Source organism: Alosa alosa, chromosome 11, assembly GCF_017589495.1.
Source record: "Alosa alosa isolate M-15738 ecotype Scorff River chromosome 11, AALO_Geno_1.1, whole genome shotgun sequence".
Lineage (NCBI taxonomy): Eukaryota > Metazoa > Chordata > Actinopteri > Clupeiformes > Clupeidae > Alosa > Alosa alosa.
In genome coordinates, this window is record NC_063199.1 from 12,802,718 (window position 1) to 12,820,407 (window position 17,690).

The window sequence follows — 17,690 nt, forward strand, 5'->3', positions numbered from 1 at the left end:
CATCGGGCGCTTACTTTATGAAGAAAGGAAGCCAAAGTTGGTCGGACATATCTGCACAACTGCAGCCTGAGCAATAAGTGCTTTTTGCAACCAGAGCATATGCATTAAACAATAAATCTGTCAAGTCTTGCCAGAACCAACCATAAATCTTTTTATTTTTTATTTCTCCACCTTTCACATGCTTCTCTGATATTATACAGCATATTTTGTATAAAAGATGTTTAGTTAATGGCTCAATCTCACTACTTTAATTGGTTTTAGTGTTAGAGTATACGTTCTGCCAAATGTGGCTTGAGCCAAAATTCTGTTCTCTGTTGTAATGTCTATTACATGGTAGGAGTGGTAGGAGGAGGAACACAACAATCCACGCAGAGTCCAGGCAACATCTCCTATCTGCAGCTAAGTAACAGAACACCTACCCATTTCCTTTTCAAAACTATGATTGACGGACGCTGCTGTCAGAGACATTTATACTGCTATTTCCAACACTGTGTTTGCTGATCTTTGACCCCTATTGTATTCGGGTACCATTTTTGTTTGTTACTTGTGGCTGCAAGTAAAACTCTCTCTCTCTCTCTCTCTCTCTGCTCTAAGCGCGACATTCTGAAGAACACATACTGATGTCCATATCTACAGTGGATATAAGGATAATGTTTCTGGTCAAATTCTGGTCACATTCTCATGCATCACAAAATCCAAATGGGAAAAGAGAAAATCTCTTTCTTGTACTTTCCCAAAGAAAATCTCAGAAAATTGCCTTAGAGCATTTTCTTCCTCCAAAATGGTGTGAAAATATTGGAGCCTCTCATAACAACCACTACAGTACTGGGTCAAGAAATACTGCAGTATCTGTGTGCACTGCAACACAAACAAGGCAGGGGGTTATGGTAGCTCCAGTTAAAGCAGAGTAGAGTACGTAAAGGAGCACATGATATCTAGTCCTATGAAGTGTCTGCAATGGTTCTCTCCATAAAATATTCAGACTTAATGATGTGTTAGATGCATCCACTTGTCCTACAGTGAATTCACAAAATGATCTCTCTCACTTATGCTTTTTGCATGCATGTGTGTGTGTGTGTGTGTGTGTGTGTGTGTGTGTAAGAGAGAGAGAGAGAATTTTTTTTATTTTTCTGTAATATGTAGGGGTAATACAGTGTCTGCACAATATAATACACCATATCTAAAGAGTGTGAGTGTATGATGGTATATGGTATTTGGTATATGGATGGTAAATGGCATAATGGCATATAAGCCACTGACCGTCTCTCTGTGAGTGCGTGTATGAACGTACGTTTATTTGTGTGCGTGTGTGTGTGTGTGTGTGTTTTGTTGTTTATCAGTAGTTCTAACAGTAGGCTCCTCATGTATGTGTTGGGGGTGTTGGCCACTCGCTGGGTGAATGCTACCCGCAGTGATCCAGCACAGGCTCTCTTCTCACCCTCCCTCTTCTCTCTACCTCTCTATCTCCCTCTCTGTCTTTTCCTCTCTCACTCACTCAGACACAAATGCAGTGCTCAATGTCTCATTCAGCAATCACACCGCTGGCAATCAGTTACTCTTCACAGCAGATGTTATTAATACATCATTAGTATGATTAAAAATGTATACCATTGCTTTGATTTGAATTTTTTGTACTTTTCCATGAAGCATCAGGCATTTACATTTAGAGAACCGAGCCAGTCCATTTTGGGTAAAAATTAGCCCAGTGCATGTGATGGGTGTGAAGTTTTCTGGAGGATGGGGAACATACAGAGGCATTTTAAACCTACATATATATGGGCTCAATGACGGCTCTTTCTGGTTGCTATGGAGTCGCCGTGTGATATGCCCAGGAGACCCCAGCCAGTACAGTAGCGGGAAAAAGCTCCATGTATGCATAATATCACATGCCTGAATAATGCTGACCTAAAAAAACACACATCACCTGAGAAATAAGCAGATTATTATCTCACTCTGCCACTGCTGTTGTTGCCGTAAAAAACATTCACAGCAACATCAAAAACAAATTGACTACCACTTCAGAAGCGAGAGAGGACAAGCTCAGAACTTAGAGTACACCCAAAGCAAAAGAGAGTCAAGAGCAGCGGCTGATCAATAGGAATTTTATTTCTTTCAGAAAAGCAAAGAATGTAGCTCTCATTATTGTTGCCTGTCTGTATCTTGCAAAGTCCAGTGATGAAAAAAACCTTCAATGAAAGTCAAATGTGTCGGTTTAGATAAGGTGCCTATAACATCATTCCTCTCACTTCACATGATGCTACCTACACACTGGTCATAAGGAAATGCAATAAGAGTGTTGCTTTCTGTAATTTAGTAATCATAAACAATTTCACTTGTGGCACAATTGCACTTTGTCAGCATACATCTGGGGTATATATATATATATATATATATATATATATATATATATATATATATATATATATATATATATATATATGGAGCATCATGCTGTGACGAGAACCACTATAGTCTTCATCTTGCATCTATATACAGCATAACCCACCAAGAGGAGAATGTATGGATTTTCCCAGTCTGGTCATATTTACAACAATCTTGGAAAAGTTGTTTCATTTCACCAGTATAATTCAGCACCTAAGCAATTTTCAAAAAAGTGGAAATGTGGAATGGATACCAAAGATAAATTGACCCCATTGTTGATAAGATGGGGTTTGATCCAGTATTCACCATTTCACCTCCCTACAGAAACTGCTCAGAAAAAAAATAAAGTGGACCTGAATTCCACATCAGAATTCCCTGCTTCCAGTAATTATGACTGAGGTAATTGGGCCTCCGTGGTAGTCAATGATAAGCTCCAGGAGGCGAGAACTGTGGCAGAGAAAGTGTAGTGTCCATAGGTATCAAGGAGCATTTTCTGTGTGCTAGATGGGTCTAATGAGGTCGTAAAAACAATGCAGTGCTCTATGACAAAATGGAAGCAAAGTTTTCGCCATTTGGACGTTGTCTATTTGCGATTGCAATTTGTACCATTTACAGACCAAAGTTTCCTGCTGAGAAAGTATGTGTAACTATCGAGGTACAAACCTGCTACGCACATTTAGGAAACACATTGTGTAGCCTAGGTTACATTTAAACATGAAGCGTCTGAGGAAGTTTTCCTCTTGACACTTTCTCATAATGTAATGCACCAGCAAGATGTAACAGTAGCCTACTAGAAATGGTTGGTCTGAAAGCCAAAATGCTTACCTGTCCAGTCCTTGCTGTACTTTTTCCTGTCTTGAAAAATGTAAATCTTCCAAACAAGACAAAAAAGTAAAACCATTCGAGTTCCCGATAACGCCGAGTTTTTTTCTTTTCCAAAACAAAGAGTGAGATGCTACCTTCCGAGAGCGCGGTTTGAGGGGAACGGCTTTTCTCCGCATCACAAGCAGGAGGCGGTGGCTATGTGTGGCTGAGTGTATGTGTGCAGTTGTTGCAGTCGATGCAGGAGGGAGGGAGAGAAAATATCAATTGGCACATGGACTTAACAAACAGCTCTGAGCGGATGCTGCCGATTGGAGGAGGAGCCGAGGGATGTCGCCGGCCGCAGAGTCCTTGTAATTACCAGTTTGTGTGGACACGTACGGGTTCAAGTGACGCACAAATGTGGCTTGTTGGCTTTTTACTACTATGTGTACCATTATTTTTTGCCTTTGGGTCAACAACTCCAATATAGGGCCAATGTGCAGGATCAAATGATATTAAAAGCACCTATGACTGCCTATGGGCTAAATTAATGACCACCTCCTCCTTCCCCCACACACTGCTCCCAAGAGGGGATTCGTGGGCGCATAAATCATTTGCCCCCTCAGATGCCTTCACCTTCATTTGTCTTTGACTCCTCTGGCAGTTGGAACTGGGTCAGAAGCAACTCGCACAGCAGCAGGCATCAGACTACCAGGTCTGGCACCATGACCTTCTGGTACACTGCACAAAAAAATCATCTTCTCGGATCACAGTAGCAGCAGAGAAACAGGCCTGCTAGGGGATTTATACATGGAAACATCATATACTGTTGGCATGGACCAGCAGGTTTGGAGGCAACATTCTGTGTGCAATGGGCAGTCATGAAAGGTTAGGGAAGCCGAGAAATGTTTCTGAGTTATGGTTTCTAAAAATACTGTAGCTGTCGACAAATAGTTTGACATTAAGACTGTGTTGTAAGTTCAAAGGGATTCATTTGTAAAACATTGAGTGTTTGTGTGGAATGTGGGTAGAAGTGTTTGACATCTGATGACAGGATCGACCCAACTGGGTCTCAGTAATATGTTTCCCTTGGTAAGACTTCCATGACAGATGGATTGGGAAAGAATCTATAAAACATATTTTATGCCATCAAGAGACTGATAGCTCTGTCCTAGATTTTGCAGACCCATTTTCTGATTGTTTCACACTGATTGAAGCCTATTGATTGTGAAATCTCAAAAATTGGGGAAAAGAGGCTCAGATTGATTAATTGATTCAAACTCTTGTAAACATGATTCACTGAGCGACATCGTATTCACTTGCAATCATCATCCGTTATTTACTTTCACCACTTGAACAAAAACACAAGGGTCCTTGTGGGAGTTCTTCTATCAGCCAAACCTCTATTGGTGGGGATGGTCCTTTTTTGCCACCCAGTGGACACATTGGGTGCAATACCATTTAGTCAATGTGTGATTTAAAATCCATCCATGTATATTCAATTTTGGGGGGAAATAACCACAACAACAGACTTTGTTGAAAAGTAAACGTTTGACATATCTTCAGTTTATTCAGTAATTTGCCAAAATTTGGAACAGGCATGTCACGAAGATGTTCATGATGATGACAAATGGGCATGAGAAGTACCAACAACACAGCTGAAAGACACGGGGGAACACCACAACAGACAAGGAACTAGAGGTGCACGAGTAGCTGACAGAAGGGGAGGGCCTGGCGTTTAGAAGCACTTCCGGTGGACAATAGAGGGTCCGGCCTCCTCATACTCATCCTTGCTGATCCACATCTGCTGGAAAGTGGACAGGGAGGCCAAGATGGAGCCACCGATCCATACGGAGTACTTACGCTCAGGGGGGGCAATCATCTGTAAGACAACACATACATGAGCGCTCAGGTTCAGTTAACAGCAGTCCACAGCCTTACACTGACTGAGAAATCAGAGTGCACAGCAGACTGCATCTGGATTAATGAAATTGCAAATTAACCAAATTAACATAATGCAATGTAACCATGAACTGAGTCATGGCACACTGTTTACAGATAATTACATGGAAATTCATCAATACTGCTGCAGGCTTTTCTCAGTGGGGGATGGAAATAGTTGTTTTCTGTGAGCTGTAAGTTCCTGTGTTGTTTGGAAATATGCTATGATCTCTCCAAATATAAACACAATTTCCTCAAACTACTTTAATTAAGTCAGCAGTTTTTGAAACTATAATCACTGGGAAACAGATTGATTGATGGCATTTACACAGGCTACAGTACATAAAGGAACTAATGTAACTAACTGCTTTTCCCTATCAAGCTAAATAATTTCTTTGATATTTTTATTTTCATTTTCTGTCTGCAATTGCAAAACAAATGTATGGTGTCTGTGAGTCCTTTCAGTTTTTTGGAAAAAAAGAAATTGCTGTGGCAGTAATCCTCAGTGTATTTAAAATAGCTGAGTAATATATGATTCTTTACCTTAATCTTCATGGTGCTGGGGGCCAGGGCAGTGATCTCCTTCTGCATGCGGTCACCGATACCAGGGTACATGGTGGTACCACCAGACAGGACGTTGTTGGCGTACAGATCCTTACGGATGTCAATGTCACACTTCATGATGCCGTTGTACGTGGTCTCATGGATTCCAGCAGACTCCATACCTGGATGTGGAAACGGCAAAGACAGCAACTGACGTACAGTAAAACAGCAAGAACATTCAGAAATCATGACAAACAATAGACCTACACCCAATGTGAAATTAGAATTAAGTTACACTACATTTGGTTTGGAATGAATGATGTGTAAGCAAAATGTTCCCAGGTCCTGGAATGTTTCTACAGATGGGAAAGTAATGGGTGTTTAGAATCAATGAATAAGACTATCTTGACTCCCCCATAAATAGATCTATGGCCTGCAGTCACACTACACCATCTTTTTTCCAAATGAGCTCAGCTAAGAGGTGATCTGTCACCCTGTCATCTTTTTTAATGCTATGGCTTTAAGAGAATTGTAAAAGTACAGAAACGTTCAGCTCACTTTCAGGGCAAAACACTTTGACTTCTATTAAATCCCTTTGAGACTTGACATGTAGGCTACCGTCAAAAGCTGAATCATATTGTTTTCATCTAGAGTTGGTGTGTGATTGAGAATTATTCATTGAATACATATTTCAATTTAACTGCGGTTTTCGCTGTGGCTGTAGCTTTAAACCAAATGCATTACGGATAGTGCTGAGGAATACAAAAACTCAAAAGATCATCAAATTATGACGGATGTTAAGTTATTCCTGAAATCTATTTGCTACTTGATGCTTACACTCACATCCATCTTTAGAGAAAGTAGAAGCAGATTACAGCTTTACTGCTAACCCCATTTCGTTAAGACCAGACATTACTAACCAATAAAGGAGGGCTGGAAAAGAGTTTCTGGGCAACGGAATCTCTCGTTTCCAATGGTGATGACCTGGCCGTCGGGCAACTCATATGATTTCTCCAGGGAGGAGGAGGAGGCAGCGGTGGCCATCTCGTTCTCAAAGTCCAGGGCCACGTAGCACAACTTCTCCTTGATGTCGCGGACAATCTCTCTCTCGGCTGTAAAAGGTAAAACAGAGTTTGTGTCATTATCCAGACAGAGTTCCAGTGCAACATAACATGTCAATGTCTGCTTGATATAAGTGCTCAAAGGTTGCTGCATTGCAAGAGTGCAGTTCCACGTATTCACCAGCAGGCGGCGACTCTCACCACATAAACAACAGCAGTTGTTGGTAGTTCTACTGTTTACTATTAACTCATCCTGTATCATGACAGATACGGAAAACCTCTACGCATCATGTAGACTACTTGTCTGAAAATTACTTTCGTATCCTGCATTTACTTTATAGTTAAATACCTCATGGTGCCCACTACGCTACGTTCTGAGGAATTTACTCTCTCAGGCTTCAAAAGAAATCAATATGTAGGCCTAATGCAGTTAAGTCTTGATTGTTGTAGATTGCTCTTGATTTATTCCGATTGTTTACTGAATGAAGTCCTGGTTACCTGTGGTGACGAATGAGTAGCCTCTCTCTGTGAGGATCTTCATCAGGTAGTCAGTCAAGTCTCTGCCAGCCAGGTCCAACCTCATGATGGCATGGGGCAGTGCATAACCCTCATATACGGGCACATTGTGGGTCACACCATCACCAGCATCCAGCACAATACCTGTGGGCCACATACACACACACATACACACACACACACACACACACACACACACCACACATACAATCACAAGTGAGAAGAGATTAGAGAAGACAGAAAAAAATACATATTCCTTTTTCATGAGTAGACTTAAGCTTATAGGCTATTTAAAAGTAAAAATATTTTGTTTTTCATTGTGCAGAAGATCTTCACCTGTGGTACGGCCAGAGGCGTAGAGAGACAGCACAGCCTGGATGGCCACATACATTGCTGGTACGTTGAAGGTTTCAAACATGATCTGCAGGTATCAGAGTTTGGGTTGTTAAATTTACCATTTTGAGAAAGTCACATAAAGCATATAAAAGTGCACAATCATGTTAAGTGGTTCTTGTATGTGCAAGTCATGCATGAATGAAGGGGCCTGCAGCAGTCTTAATGTTGTGCTTGTATTGTGAGACAACATGCTGAGCCGGTCTTATTGGATTGGCTGCACCTGAGGTGAGCCATACCTGTGTCATCTTCTCTCTGTTGGCCTTGGGGTTGAGTGGGGCTTCTGTCAGCAGGACGGGGTGCTCCTCAGGGGCCACACGCAGCTCATTGTAGAAGGTGTGATGCCAGATCTGAGGACAAAGCAGTTTGTTTTAGCACTGTGTGCATGTTGGGATGCAGGTGGCTTTTGTGTATGTCAGTTAAATCTGAGATGCTTCATTCATGGGCTCATCAAACTTTAAGATGGGTTCTTCGCCTAATAGTCCTTCCCTATTATTGTTGAAATATTGTGTACAAAATAGTTACAATTAAATACTGAGTAAAAATGTCATGTGAAAGTGACTCTTCTCTGCATACTATCATATTCAGGTGCTATCATTGTCCTTATTTGGTGCTTCATGAGTGTACCTTCTCCATGTCGTCCCAGTTGGTGATGATGCCGTGCTCGATGGGGTACTTGAGGGTGAGGATACCTCTCTTGCTCTGGGCCTCGTCTCCTACGTAGCTGTCTTTCTGACCCATACCCACCATCACTCCCTGGACACACACACAGACACCAGCTGTCAATATGCCATAAACAGCAGCTGCTCAGTCACATCCTCTCACTGTCATGGCACAGCAGGACACACTGACCACAGGCTCTAGCGCTACACTGCATGGCAGTCTAAAAATGACATATGAAGTGGATATTTACCCAATCCACAGTACTCACATGTGAGTTCTCACATACCTTCATACTATTTTTTATCTTATCTTATCTATCTTATAGGTATTACATTGTATGTTTATGTTTATGCTATTTGGCAGGCGCTTTTGTCCAAAGCGTCTTTCTGTAATTGATCATATTAAAGCAATATGTTGATGTAGAAGCATGCATTAATGTACTGTATACAACTAATGGAACACCCATGAGCTTAAAAGTGTGATGGGCAGCGCAAGGGTTGCACCTGGTGACGGGGGCGGCCCACAATGGAGGGGAACACCGCTCTGGGGGCATCGTCGCCGGCAAAGCCAGCCTTCACCAGCCCGGAGCCATTATCACACACCAGAGCTGTGGTCTCGTCCTCGTCGCACATGTTGAGTTAGACAGCTGTGAACCTGCAGGCATGCAGACACACACAACAAAGGAACACACACACACAATACACACACACACACACACACACACACACACACAACAATATACACACAACGCACACACACAACATACACACAATGCACACACACAACGCACACACACAACACACACACACACACACAGAAGCACATGTCTAATTAATCACGCCCTGCTTGACAGGACAACTGCAGGGAGCCCAACACATGCAGCCGTAACAATGCAGTACAATTCACTGAGCTGATGATTGTTTTCTGACAGTGTGTCACAGTTTGTCCATTTGTTATTCAAGCAAAGAACAGTCCTTTGTACACCAGTGAGGGAATCACTGGTAACCAAACATATTCCACTGAATCAATCACATCAAATAGTATTACCATTCCATTATATTCCATATAGCATTTTCAGTCAACCATTTAGATTAAAAAAACTTAAATTATTATTTAAATTCAAATTATTATAAAATATCAGTGTGTACAAAATATTTTCAAGAATATGGTAAGGTAGCCTATGTTGATATTGGTGCTATGGTATGTGTAAAGAGTCCTTAACAATAGCACTTAAAGCCTGTTTATCAAAAAGGATTTGATCTAGATATTGCCCATAGCATAGGGCTTAGTGAGGCTCAGACTCACCCGGGAGAGCTGGAGGAGAAGGCTGGTCTGCAATCGCTCCCAAGAGAGAGGGAAGGTGTGAGAGAGTAAGCTGTGTCTTCCTATGCTAACCCCTATTTAAATAGGCCCACACACTGGCAGTGCCATACCATGCCCCTAGCCCCTCATACCTTTTTAGGTGACAACGCAACCACCGCAACAACATCACAGCAAGGTAGGCTGTCCCGTGCGATTGAAAAAAGGAAAAAAAACACACCAAGCCCTGTGCCACTACACTGGTCGTCAGCAGACATCTCATATTTAACATTGGAAGATAATTTATTGCAGCCGGGGGGGATGGCACAGTCTATTGTGGGAATCAAGGTGGACGTTGCCCTCCCAGTCATAGAGAATGGTATGCTGGATGTCTTCTAAAAATAAGGCTTTGTGCATCAGTCATGATGGAGATAGATATGGGAGATACTTGTCTGTCATTCAATCTCAGGCATACCATCTGTGGAGTGCAACTACAAAAGGCTCTACTCCCTGCCAAGCCTTCAAAGGAAATTTTGAACAGTGCATTGCAGTGGGTGTTGGCCAGGCCCATATGTACTGGAAACTCAGGACTCAATGACTCAGGTCCCTTAATCAAGTCCTCTGGGCTGTGTAGTGAAGTGTCCTTGACTAAGACAATAAACAACACTGCAGACTGAACCTTGACTAGATAGACAAACACAAGATGAGTGTAGTCCTTGGTACACTTTTCAATGAGAAGAAAAAGTAAATGGCAATGCAGTATATTTATATTTTGTAACCAATATTACAAAAACCAACTAACCATCCATTGGTGGATAAATGCAGACAGTCGAGACCATCAAGTACAATATTGTGTATTTATTAGTTACTAAATTGTGCATGGCATGAAATTCTTTTCCCCAGCAACACAGCCTGCTGACTTCTCCAAACGGTAGCGGGGTTACTTTGGAATAGCAAGGTGAGGACATGACCTCTCAGGACCCAAATGACACAACCCTGGAGCACTGTTATTAAACAGATCATGGCTAATGCTGAAGCGCTGTTATTAAACAGATCATGGCTAATTTGCTTAGTGGGAGCTTGCGGGCCAAGCAGTCATCAGAGCCAGACCGGCGTGTGAGAGTGGATAACCTTATCTCTCACACCACAATGTAGGCGATCTGCATCCCTGTGTCACAGGTGATCTTAAATCTCCTCTATGCTGGCCCACATTGCCACCTGGCACTTAGTCATTTTGGGCACCCGCGCTGGCCCCGGTCCACGCGCGGGAGCAAGGCAGAGCGTGAAGCTCAACGCAAGTCAGCAATCTCACAATGACACAGTTCCGCTGGGTTTGGGATAGAGGCCAGGAGGGCCGCTCGGAGGGGTGGCCTTGATGCCGATGACTGAGGGGGTAGGCATTACTCTACATGGTCATGGAGGGGACGAGCCACACACACACACTGACCGGTCATTAGTGCAGAGCATGGCGCTTGAGCAGAGAGACAAGACAAATGAGTGTCTATCAATGAGTGTGCTTGGCTTGGAGTGTGCTTTGTAGTATCAAGTATCAAGCAAATGTCCATTACCTGATTGAATATGTGCATTGAATACATACATTGAATATGTGTGTATATGTAGAACATTATGTGCATGACAGTACAATGAAGAGTTGAAGAGTATATGACTGAGAACTCCACAGTTTCCAGACGTGCCCTTTACCCTTCATCTGTGATTGGCCCCTGACCCTCGAGATTAACCTCTCACAATTCTTCCATCACACAGACACATTCAAACTTCATTCACATCATTTATGTGTCCATTATCCATAATTTATTTCCAATTACCCTCTGCAACTCATAGAAACTAGTGAGCAAAAGTCAAAGCCTAGCCTAGGGTCCTGAGCAGCTTTTATGAGGTTTCCTGTGAGATCCTGTCACCATGGGATCATGTAACCAGCCTTCTGCAGCCAGTGCCATTGTTCCATAGTTGACATTCTTCCCTCACTAAACATAGATATTGCCTCTCACAAAGCCAAAGACAACCTACTATGAAGTGGGGTCCTTTTTTCAACAGAAACAGTTTGGAAGAAATCCATTTACTGGTTTTAATGTTACTTTTATGCTTTAGTATGCTCCACTCTCCACTCTCCACTCTCGCTCTTCGCTCGCAGCTACTGGGGGAATCCTGGTTAGTTTCTTTTGTACCTCCAGGCCAAGGGGAGCTCCCCAGAAGTGTCCAAAGCCGTCGGACACATTTGCTGGCCTCCCTGGGCCTCCGTTTCTGGAGCCTGCCACTTGCCCCTGCGTATATAATTAAATAAGTCAGGACTTAGGTTTTGAGCGAGTTTCTCCTTTTGGACTTAGGGGTAATGGTGCCATGGCAGAAAGATTCAACAATGTATCTGAATGATAATGTCTACTGTGTTCTTATATGATGTGTATTAATTGTGTGAATTAATTATTGTGGATTAAATGTAAATCAATATCAATTGTTGTATATCAATTTAGTGGATTAAATGTAAATTATTATTGTATTAATTTGGAGATAAATTAATATATTTTAGACCACACAGCAATAGATTCTGATAGATTCAAATATTTCTGTAGTGGATTAATGCAAAATAGCCACAAATAAAACCCCAATACCACCACACAACTCATGAAGTAATTTAGTAAAAATGGCAGGAGGTTAAATCTTAAATCCACCTGCGAATAAAATCACTGAGTTGATTCCATTACCTAGCTCCATCAGACATATTCCCCATATAGACCAGAACTAAGGAACAATATCTCACACATCAGTATTATTAAGATAGTTTGTGGCTGTAATTAAGTCATTGCTTTTACTTATGCTGCAACACAAACACTGAATTACTATTAAGATGGGGTCCAGCAGCTTATCACCTCCATTTATTGATGGTCCTGGAGACATATATCTTCTTGCCTAAAGTAAAGCTAAAGGTCAAGAAGGTAATCTCATAAGAGCATTACAACAGGGGGCTGCTACTCTGTATATTTGATAGCCACACTTACTTACAGAGGACATAATGCTTCAGGTGATCACAAGCTATCATAAACTAAAGCACTCAAAACATACTGTTGTAAATGTGTCTGACATTCTGATGTACTTCATTGTCACCTGAACAGAGAGGTTATGGTGTTTTCTGGGTTTACTTATGTATAAGAGGATAAGCGCTACTGGTGGCTTAGAGAATAAATAACAAGCTCGGAGTCATGTGTGAGTTAAGAATACTTCACCTCAGCTAACCATGTCTAGTTTTCAGATGAATTTTCACCTCCTGTGAACTCAAATGTCTGTCACACGATTTCTATATTAAAAAGTCATGATAGATTTATTAAATATAATACATACATAAATAAATAAATATATCCGTTCAACAAAGATGTAGCGCATTGTGTACAAGTAGTACAGTATACACACATACAGGAAAATAGATTAAAACCATTTTCATCCAAAGAACAGATGCAAAAGTACGATAGTGTGCATCAATAGACCGGCTTTTACCTCACATGACACCCTGCTGACACAACATTTAGCTCCAAGCCATTCTGAAGAATAGCCATTCTAACTGTTTAAACAAGGCTCTTTATGGAATTGTTTAAGATCCTTTAGAACACCAGTGGGTTACACACAGACAGACAAGTGGCAAACAAAGTCGTTTTTCTCGGGCTGGGGCATAATCAGAGAAAAAAATGATTTCTTCCATAGGGCGACAGTGTAAGAATCTCTCGCTAGTCTCCTAAAAAGGCGTGGTGCTGGCGAACCCTACATCATAAGGGAACAGGAAGAACCCTTCTGTGAATCGTCTTGCTTTATCAACCGTCTCTGGTTTAATATTTAACATTGTGTCATTGACATTCTCTCCCAGAGGAAGTAGACTTATGAATAAACAAAACAAAAACAATGTTTTGATGTATATGCTTTTGATCATGGGTTACAGTGGGTTCATCTTCTATGGCTATTACATCATTTAACATTTGAAATAAATGCATAAAATGTCAAGGTATTTTATCTATCTGTTTGGTTACTTTTTAAACAAGTAACAGAACTGGATTAGTCAAGTTATCCAAAATATTCAAATTCGTCATTATGGTCTATTTCAAATGAGTACAAAATACTGAGCAAGTTTACTGGCAAAATCATAGGGCAGCCCCGGCATACTTTCTGCTATCAATTCCCTTCCAATGACTGAATAATAAATATCTTACACGCACACATCTGTCAACAGTCTCCTATTTGATAATAGCTGAAGATCTAGAATTTGAACAGAACTAAATGATGAATCAGAGCACTAACTTGCCCGTATTACATTGTGACGTTTCCGCCAGTGTAACACTTTTTTTTTTTCACTGAACTCTCAGAAACTAAAAGTTAATATATTTTGGTGCAAAAATGCAGCAATGCCTACATAATTTAAGCCTAGATTAAAAGTTTAATGATAACAATGAATCAACAAGAAACCATCTCCAATCTGTGGCCTCGAAGGACTCTAGCAACTCCACTCTATTTGTAAGTTTATTATGATAGTGTGCTGTTTCTGAGTGAGATATTTTGGCAGATGGCTTGGCAGTAGTGGTGAAAAGTGTGTTGTCTATCTGTGGCACAGGACAGTTCATCATTCCCAATCACCATCTGTCATGGCCTCCAGCCTTGTGGCCCGACAGCCAACATGAGCAAGTTGAGTCCTTGAATATCTTAGTGCACACCAAATGACACATCTGAATTATGTTCTGAAGGATAATTGTATATTGTGTACAGCATCTTTTCAAGTATTTTGAATAGTTTGGCGGTGGATGGCATGCTTCTAGCACTGAATATTTTCTCTGTGCGTGGTGATTGCGAGGGTTAGTTGCCCTACAAGTGCAATCAAACACAGTAATCAAGCTGCTAGCACACACATCCATGTGCCAAAACATTATGTGCATTACGACCACAGAGGAAGAAAAACAACAATGAAAAGCTTGCAACAATAGCACTTGTTAGGGAGTAGGATGTGTTTGCTGAGAAGCCATTTGTCAATAATAACAGCATTCTGTATGTCGAGAAATGAACAGGTGTAATGGCAGAGAAACTTTGTCATAGTGAAACCATCCCAGCCAGATGACTCGTCTGTGGGATAAATTTTATATGTCTCTCATTGAATGTTTAGTATACCTTACATACATGTAGTGAAATCTAATTGTCATCTCCTTACTCTGACCCTTGTGTTTTCGGAAACTCCTATGTTAGAATGTTTAGTTAAATTAACCCTTGTGTCAGCGAATTGTGGGTAACCCTCAGGATGGGGGGTCATAAACATTTCTTGTCTTTGTCAAAACACCAGATGGTTAAGTGGGGTTGTAAACATTTCTTATCTCTGTTAAAATACCAGATAGTTAAGTGATTAATGGAGGGTGACAACTTGTGATTTTCCATGGGTGTGGGGTAAGGTATAAGAGTTGGCTTCACCCACAGATGTGTGGACTTGTTACTTTGACATTTCATGTCGTGAATAAAGCTGCAGTCTCACACCAGTTGTCTTGGATTAATTTTGACCACACGTCTACTCTCCAAGTCTGGTAGTGGGGTGTACTGTAGCACAGGTGAGGCCTCACTGATGCATTAGGCCAACAACGGTACAACGGGTACAAATTGCCGAACCATTTACAGTGGATGCAAGAAGAATGTCACAATGTATCACACTATATGGCCACAGTACCTATGCCGCACCCTTAGCCACAGTGCCTGTGCCACACCCTTGGGCCTGGGCCTGCTGGAGCTGTAGCTCTGAACAGTGGAAGAATACGCTTTCACAGTTTTCCTTTCCAAAAGAGATGGCATGTGTACATCATGTACCAGGGGAGGCTCTGGCACCAGAGGACAGACCTGAGGGAGTGTAATGCTCTTGGTTGCTCTGTGATTCAGAAATCAGTTTGACACATTCCACCTACAACTGCAAAATCTGTGCTGTCCTTAAATACACCGTCATGGTCATGGCATTCCATGATGGCAATGACCTCTGTCAGTATAGCAAGTAATCTGACCTGCTATACTGCCCAATTTTTCTTTTTTTTGTGAATGGTTTGACAAATATGATGCAGAGTTCTGCCCTGGCCAATAGAAATCTGATCGAGCATCTATGAGATGCAGGGGAACAACATTCCAAATCCATGGCAGCTTCACCTCAGGGTGTTGGGGGCTTACCAACAGCATGTTGGGCAGGAGCTCATGATGTCATGATGAGCTCATCAGTATATAACCCAGGCAGTCAATACAAAATAAAATAAAAAAACATTCCACTTGTAGTGATCCAGTCCAACATGTAAAGGGATCATTGCATTCCGAAGAACAGAAGGCATATCTAGGCATGACGTGCAGCCGATCCATGTTTACAGGCATGGATAAATAAGGGAATCTTGAGGGATTATAATTTCTTTTGCCAGTTTTCTTTGAACCATCCACTAGCATTAACGTCCAGTTTGAGCTGCTCCATAATCCAGTCATCTTTCTGGGCCCCTTCCATAAATTCTGCAAGGGTGATTTGGCCTACGAAACAGAGGATGCATTCAAATAATCATCCAATCTCTGACTGAAACAACGATGACTCTGACAACATTGATCTCAGACATTGGTCTGACAGCATTACACCTCATTGTCACAAAACATGTCACAAAAAGACAGTTGCATTAGTTTAGGCTACAGCAAGTCAGTTTGGTCAGTATATGAACACTAGGCTGTGCGCTAATTATAAATAATTTCTTGGTAAAGGAGATCTTACCATCTTTATTTGAATCCACAAGTTCAAAGATTCTGTCACAGACTTCATTAGGTGTCATGTCTGTGTTGCTTTCCCTGAGTTTGTAAATTATCTGCAAAGTAGAACAAGAGTGAGTAGTTACCCAATCTTGGGTAAATGTGGCAAAGCCTGTAAACGTGGCAATATCTAGTGTAAAGTCCTCACCTTTATTATGTGTTTCACCTCACTTCTGTCAAGTTTGCCATTTTCGTCTCTGTCATAGACTTTGAAAGACCACTTCAGTCGGTCCTCGAGTTTTCCTCTGAGGACAAGGTTCACTGCTGCTACAAACTCCATGAAGTCTATCACATTATCCTGAAAACCATACGTTATTTTATTAGAATTTCGTATTTTAAAAATTGTATATTAAGACTCAATTTTGTGTTTCTCGGGACATTTTTAAAACTGTGGGAATATAAAAATGCATAAGTATGGGGAAGTAAAGGGGGCAGTCAGTTCCATTAATGATTACAATGCCATGAAGAGTGACTACAAATCCTAGAGTTCTGTTCAGCAATAATTCAACTATAATTTCAGTACCCACCCGGTTCTTATCAAATGACTTGAATATTCTCTCCATGTAAAGACACTCCGTTTCTGAGGAGCTCGATATTCCAAAGATCTTTCTGAACTCATGCAGGTGTAAAGCTCCACTTGGACATTCCTGCATGAAGGCTGTATAGAGGGCTTGAATTTGGGACAGTTCCACCTCTTCATCTTCACTCTGGCACTGACCCATGGTCCGAGATTCAAAGACAAAAGAAGATATTTCCCATCATCTGCTGATCAATAGCATTCTTAATAAGACTGCATGCCAGCAATGTGCGTCCTGCTGCCAAGGCTCCCGTACACACACTGACTTAATCCTCTCAACTAGTTGAGGTGACATAGAATTGAAAGGAGCCATTTTTAGATGGCTCCAATCAATTAGTCTTTAATCCCTAACATGTCTAAAGACAAATCAAGACCTTATTTGACCCTTTATGTTGTGAATAGAGACAATACTTTAATTCAGCGCTGTACAAGACCTTATTTGACCCTCTATGTTGTGAATAGAGACAATACTTTAAATCAGCGCTGTACAAGCCCACTATTTAAGAAATGAAAAAAGAGAATTATATACTTTTGAGTAGTATTTTGTAGAAAGGATCAGTACCTCCTAACCTCCTCCCCTCTGGCTAGCGCTACAGATCCCTGCGCACAAGAACAGCTTTCCCACTGCCATCACTCTCCTGAACTGCGGATAAGTGGGGTCATCCCCACTCTGGCCATTCACCCACTTCTCCTAAACATTACATACTTTATCATTC

At 41.4% G+C, this 17,690-nt stretch overlaps 2 protein-coding genes across 2 annotated transcripts; both read right to left on the reverse strand.

Annotated features, from left to right (window-relative positions):
* Window positions 1–4,718: 4,718 nt before the first annotated feature.
* Window positions 4,719–9,739, reverse strand: acte1 (actin, epsilon 1). Its single transcript, XM_048256400.1, has 9 exons — window positions 9,609–9,739; window positions 8,807–8,957; window positions 8,268–8,396; window positions 7,880–7,990; window positions 7,584–7,668; window positions 7,230–7,391; window positions 6,591–6,782; window positions 5,671–5,852; window positions 4,719–5,068 (listed from the first exon to the last, which is right to left on the reverse strand). The coding sequence occupies exons 2-9, from the start codon at window positions 8,933–8,935 to the stop codon at window positions 4,925–4,927; spliced, it is 1,134 nt and encodes a 377-aa protein (XP_048112357.1). The 5' UTR covers window positions 8,936–8,957; window positions 9,609–9,739; the 3' UTR covers window positions 4,719–4,924.
* Window positions 9,740–16,008: 6,269 nt separating this feature from the next.
* On the reverse strand, window positions 16,009–17,119 carry guca1g (guanylate cyclase activator 1g). The gene is made up of 4 exons (XM_048257205.1): window positions 16,925–17,119; window positions 16,546–16,695; window positions 16,363–16,453; window positions 16,009–16,130 (listed from the first exon to the last, which is right to left on the reverse strand). Exons 1-4 carry the CDS (start codon window positions 17,117–17,119, stop codon window positions 16,009–16,011), a joined length of 558 nt encoding a protein of 185 aa, XP_048113162.1.
* Window positions 17,120–17,690: the final 571 nt, after the last annotated feature.